This window comes from Nematolebias whitei, chromosome 11, assembly GCF_014905685.2.
Source record: "Nematolebias whitei isolate Nwh7 chromosome 11, NemWhi1, whole genome shotgun sequence".
Lineage (NCBI taxonomy): Eukaryota > Metazoa > Chordata > Actinopteri > Cyprinodontiformes > Rivulidae > Nematolebias > Nematolebias whitei.
In genome coordinates, this window is record NC_056508.1 from 4,823,627 (window position 1) to 4,829,747 (window position 6,121).

At 41.4% G+C, this 6,121-nt stretch overlaps 1 protein-coding gene across 1 annotated transcript in view; it reads left to right on the plus strand.

Moving 5' to 3' along the window:
• Nucleotides 1-6,121, plus strand: part of tegt (testis enhanced gene transcript (BAX inhibitor 1)) — a 9,251-nt gene that overhangs the window by 1,388 nt on the left and 1,742 nt on the right. The window contains exons 2-9 of the mRNA XM_037683866.1: nt 428-530; nt 616-724; nt 2,040-2,160; nt 2,270-2,318; nt 2,447-2,544; nt 2,667-2,746; nt 4,253-4,353; nt 4,448-4,523. Of these exons, the coding sequence (XP_037539794.1) occupies nt 475-530; nt 616-724; nt 2,040-2,160; nt 2,270-2,318; nt 2,447-2,544; nt 2,667-2,746; nt 4,253-4,353; nt 4,448-4,523 (690 nt within the window). The 5' untranslated portion in view covers nt 428-474. The remainder of the gene's footprint in view (nt 1-427; nt 531-615; nt 725-2,039; nt 2,161-2,269; nt 2,319-2,446; nt 2,545-2,666; nt 2,747-4,252; nt 4,354-4,447; nt 4,524-6,121) is intronic.

The following is a 6,121-nucleotide window of genomic DNA, read 5'->3' on the forward strand; positions in this document are numbered from 1 at the left end:
TTTGCTTTGTTTTTTTTTTTGTTTTTTGTTTTTTTAAATGTCCAGAGGACCAGATTTAACTTTTTTTTTAGATTTTTCTACCTGGATTATTGAGCATGCATCAGGATGTATTTATGGACATTTCTAATGTACACGCAATCAAAATGTAATTTAGAATCAATATTGGTTTATTAGGAATAAGGCGTGAAGATGGGTGGGCTGATGGAGCAGGGTATTTCAAAAAGTTTTGTTTGTTCACATTTATTGAAAGTAAAGTTTATTAAAGTTCAAACCCTACCTGGAAGCTGGTGAGCTGAGCACTGTTCTTCGCAGATCGATTTGTTTTCACAGTTTAATCCATACGTCACAGAGAGATGACCGTACACTAGTCTTCACCCTAATCGTTAAACTGAGCAGTAATGTGATTATTTTTTTCTGTTCCAAGCAGACTGAGACTGACCTCAAGTTCTTCACGTCCTACTTCCTGATTTCATCATGAACATGTTTGACCGCAACATCAACATCGATGCTCTCTTTAGGTTCTCCCAAATGTATGTAAGCATTTAGATTATTGTTTAACTTTGTTGTGCTATGAGTCACATGTTAATCTCTCACGTTCTATAATCTTCTCTTCAGATCTCATTCCACCCAGGTGCATTTGAAGAATGTGTACTCCAGCTTGGCTCTCTGCATGTTTGTGGCTGCAGCCGGCTCCTACGTTCATGTCGCCACACGCCTCTTTCAGGTGATGAGAACAAATTCAGCTTATTTAAATACACAAAGTGTGTCGGGCCACTTTACAGAAACATTAAGCCAGCAGACATGTTGAATCTTCACTTTGTCACAGTCTCTCATCACTTAGACTAAAAGCACTTGTTAAGGATAGAAATAATTACAAATAATTACAAATACAAACGGGTAGAGTAGAGCAAGTAAAGACATAAGCAGAGTGAGGAAATGTGGTCAATTTGTCCTCAGCTTAGCTGCTTTTAACGATCCAAAAACACGATGTTGGACAATTAAAATGGATTTTAAAGAGAAAAGACAAAGGGAGGGGTCAGTGAAGAGCACCGGAGTTTAGTTTTTTGTCATCCAGTGTCTTCAGTAGAAAGAGAGACACGAAGAAACGATAAAACTGATAATTTTCACTTATCCATCCATCATCTTTTACCCGCTTCTTCCATTTTGGGTCGCTGGTGTCCATGTCCAGCAATCACTGTGCGAGGGGCGGAAGACATCCTGGACGGGTTGCAAGTCCATCACAGGGACACATAGAGACAACCATTCACTCTCTCTCTCACCTAGGGACAATTTAGAGTTACCATCAGTCTAACATGCATGTTTTTGGTCTGTGGGAGGAAACCGGAGTACCTGGAGAAAACCCACGCATGCACGGTGAGAACATGCAAACTCCACCCAGAAAGGCCTCTGGACCGGGATTTGAACCAGGGACCTGCTCACTGAGATGCAGCAGCTCTACCAGTTGCACCACCATGCTGCTCTAATTTTCATTTATCATGCGATTGATTTATTGTTTATCGCAACAGGCCTCCCAGTAACTCCAGTTAAGACTGGCAGCAGCTTCTTGGATCAACTGAAGACGTTTTAAAGAAGTATTTAACACCCAGATAATAAACCAGTGTAATAGTCCAGTCTAGACGTGACAAATGCATGGACCAGTTTTTCTGCATCATGTTTAGATCAGATGTTTCTAATGTTAGTGATATTACGCAGGTGGAAGAAGGAGGTTCTAGTAACGTTTTTAATGTGGGGGATAAAAGACATGTCCTGATCAAAAATAACTCCACAGTGTTTAATACTGGACTTTTTCCTGTGCAGATGTTCTCCCATTTAGTTTTTCTGTTCTTCTTCCTTCAGTAATATTAAACAAACTACTGTGAAAATGTGCTGTGACTGTTCTTAAAGCAAAACACACATTTTAGATATGACATAAATAAATTACATAATCCTAAAAATCAGTTTTGTTCGTAAGGCTGAGTGGTAAAATACTGATCAGCAAAACCTGATTTTTGTATGTTTTCCTCTTCCCGTCCTCACAGGGGGGAATCCTGTCGGTTCTCGGGTCACTGGGAATGATGTTCTGGCTCGCTATGACGCCTCACAACCCTGAGACGGAGAAGAAGAGGCTGACTATCCTCGCAGCGTTTGCCTTCCTCACAGGTAAGCTGATGAGGCTGTTTGTGACGTTCCATGTTCAGAGCCATGAGCAGTCACTCTGTAATTATGTAAGTGTTCAAAGCCGTGTTTGCTCTTTGCTCTGCCTCTCCAGGTGTTGGCCTTGGCCCCACACTGGACTTTGTCATTGCTGTCAATCCAAGGTATGTCAAGGATTAATTGGTGTCAAATGTCTGCTAGCAGCTGCTCAGTAAAAGTTGCATCTGTGAAATCCTAAAAGTGCGTTCACCACTAGAACAGTTCAGCTGTAACACGGTTTGTTTCCCCTCAGCATCATCGTCACAGCCTTCTTGGGAACCTCTGTGATTTTCACGTGCTTCACATTCAGCGCCGTTTATGCAAAACGCAGGAGCTACCTGTTCCTTGGAGGTAGAGGAGCTCCCTCCTGCTGCAACAGATCAGTTTCTTCATAAGAGAAACTCATTTTACAGCATGAAAGATTTCCCTGCATCGTGTAGAAAAGCTGTGGTAACAGTTTGCTTTCCTGTCAGGTGCTCTGATGTCGGGCCTTTCCATCCTCTTCCTCATGTCCTTGATGAACGTATTTTTTGGATCCCTCATGCTCTTCAAGGTAATGAGGACCAATTGTAAGACTTTTAAACCAACTCCTCATAGAACAGTCCTGAAACGTGCACTTTATTTTCAGTCAATCCCACATACATCACCAAATTTATTTTTCCTCAGATTCTGTTTTTTTCTTTACAGAGTTTTGTTTTATGATAAAATCACATTTTTTCATGTAAAACGTGTTTTTATGACAACGGATTAAAAAACAACAACAAAGTAACCACAGTTTTATTCAAATGAACATCTTTTAAAAGCATTCAGCATCAACCCCACTCACCCAGCACACACACCTTTTGACCCACTCCCTCAGGAAGGAGGTTGAGGAGCATTAAGTGTCGAACCACTAGACTGAGGAACAGCTTCTACCCTGAGGCTGTTAGACTCATGAATCTCTAACTAGAATAATCACTGTGAAAAACCATATCATGTTGCTGCTGATCGGTGTCCTGTTGCTGCTGATCGGTGTCCTGTCGCTGCTGATCTGTCATGTCGCTGCTGATCTGTGTCATGTCGCTGCTGATCTGTCATGTTGCTGTGTTCGTGCTCATCTGCTCACTCAGACTCATGTTCGTGCTGCTGTTCCACGTGGTGTTTTCATGCTGTTGGAGCTTCGTGTATATTTAGTTGTTTATCTTTGTTCATATCTCGGATCTTATTACTGGTTTTTACATTTTATTGTTGGCTGTAACTGGGACCCTGTGTGCATCATTTGTTCCACCACATGAGGTGACAAAGAAAGAAACTTGAATCAACAGATTCAGTTCAACACTTGGAAAACTCATGTATATTTATATATTTTATATTTATCTATGTCATTTGTATGTAAAATCTCGGGCGCTGCAGACGGAGACTACATGCGTCTGCAGCGCCCGAAACCCTCTCATTCATTTTCCAACGTCAGATGTGCACAACACTTGGATTATGCAACTTGTAGCTCAGACCTTGACATGTGACGGTAAATTTCAGCGTGAAGGTCCATTTCCATGATTCTGTTGGTGTTTTTGACGCTGCAGAAACCACGGGCCCCGTCGTGTCACACGAGCAGACGCAGCTGATGGTCTCAGACGTCCGTCAGTCATCCCAACACAATCCGATCTTTTGCTTCTCTGGGACTCATTTCATATTAATTTAAGTTTTCTTTGAGTCGATGTAACGAGCCGATTGCTGACAAGTCACAAGTCTTCATTTATGTCCGCAGCTCCACACAATGACTAAACATCGGCATGTTCCAAAATCACACTGTTTAACAATCAGCTGAAGGTCTCGTTTATATTGAAGCGTTTTAATTTATCTACAATTATTTGTGGACTTGATGTGTAAAGAAGAAAAGCTCTTGAGCGGGAGAAGAGAAGAGGGCAGCAGATGTTTTCAAGCACTTTCAAAGATTGTTGTTAATACTTAGTCCTTACACAATGAAACCAGCTGTCCAATAAAGAAATGGGGACGGTCCCGTGGAAGTGTCTCTTGTCTCGTCCATGAGCTGTGCTTAATGACTTTCTTCTTCTGACAGGCGCACATGTACCTGGGGCTGCTCATTATGTGCGGCTTTGTGCTCTTTGACACGCAGCTCATCATAGAGAAAGCAGAGAACGGAGACAAGGACTACGTGTGGTAAGAACTTCCATCTACTGTTCTCTCTGACGTCCTGCTGGGTCTGTCCACCTGAAACGTGCAAACTGTACTCACTGACGTTGTTGTTTTGAAGGCACTGTGTGGACTTGTTCCTTGATTTCATCACCATCTTCAGGAAACTGATGATCATCCTGGCCATGAATGATAAGGTACTGGTACTGTTCTACAGTTCCACTGTTGATTATTCTGCTGGTACTTTGCATGTTTTGCATACTCTAGTATCCAGGGCTTCAGGTGGCTGGTTCTGCAGCTGTCAGGTGGGTCAAGTTTGCTTTGAGTCTGCTCATTAAACTCTGCTGTAAATTTACCACCATCTGTGTGCAGATCAGTTCAAACTGTGCGGTCGGTCTACCACAGGAGCGACACCCCCCCCCCCCCTCTGTAAAAAAATTTGCAGCGAGCCTCAAGTGTCAGCATGCTGGAATGAACCTGCAGGCTAATCAGCTAAATTTAGCTGCTCCAGAACAGAAGTCATATTCTGCAGCGCTCCTTTAAATTCAAAGCCATAAATACATTTAGTAGATGTTTTTGTTTACAGCCCCCATCTCTGGATTCATTAAAAAATACTTGCTGACCCTGAAACTCAATATTTGTGACCAACTTAAGTTTCTAACTTTGACATAAAAATAGCAGCATAAATTATTGATTATTCATTATTGATGACATAACTAATATTTCATTTTAACAAGAGTAACATATTCACTTATCTGTGAATCATCATTAAATACTGTACATTTAAATTAACACATTTTATTAAAACTATTATTCCTCTAATATAATCATTTTTACAACTTGTAGTAGTATACAGTGCCTTGCAAAATTATTCAGCCCCCTTGAACTTTTCAACCTTTTGCCACATTTCAGGCTTCAAACATAAAGATATAAAATTTAATTTTTTTGTGAAGAATCAACAACAAGTGGGACACAATCGTGAAGTGGAATGAAATTTAATTTAACAAATAAAAACTAAAAGTGGGGCGTGCAATATTATTGGGCTCCTTTACTTTCAGAGCAGCAAACTCAGTCCAGAAGTTCAGTGAGGATCTATGAATGATCCAATGTTGTCCCAAATGACTGATGATGATAAATAGAATCCACCTGTGTGTAATCAAGTCTCTGTATAAATGCACCTGCTCTGTGATCGTCTCAGGGTTCTGTTCAAAGCACAGAGAGCATCATGAAGACCAAGGAACACATCAGGCAGGTCGGTCTGAGATACTGTTGTGGAGAAGTTTAAAGACAGATTTGGATACAAAAAGATTTCCCAAGCTTTAAACATCACAAGGAGCACTGTGCATATCATACTGAAATGAAAGGAGTATGAGACCACTGCAAATCTACCAAGACCTGGCCGTCCCTCTAAACTTTCATCTGGAACAAGGAGAAGACTGATCAGAGATGCAGCCAAGAGGCCCATGATCACTCTGGATGAACTGCAGAGATCTACAGCTGAGGTGGGAGAGTCTGTCCTTAGGACAACAATCAGTCGTACACTGCACAAATCTGGTCTTTATGGAAGAGTGGCAAGAAGAAAGACATTTCTCAAAGATCTCCATAAAAAGTGTTGTTTAAAGTTTGTCACCTGGGAGACACCAAACATGTGGAAGAAGGTGCTCTGGTCACATGAAACCAAAATCCAACTGTTTGGACACAATGCAAAACGATATGTTTGGTGTAAAAGCAACACAGCTCATCACCCTGAACACACCATCCCCACTGTCAAACATGGTGGTGGCAGCATCATGGT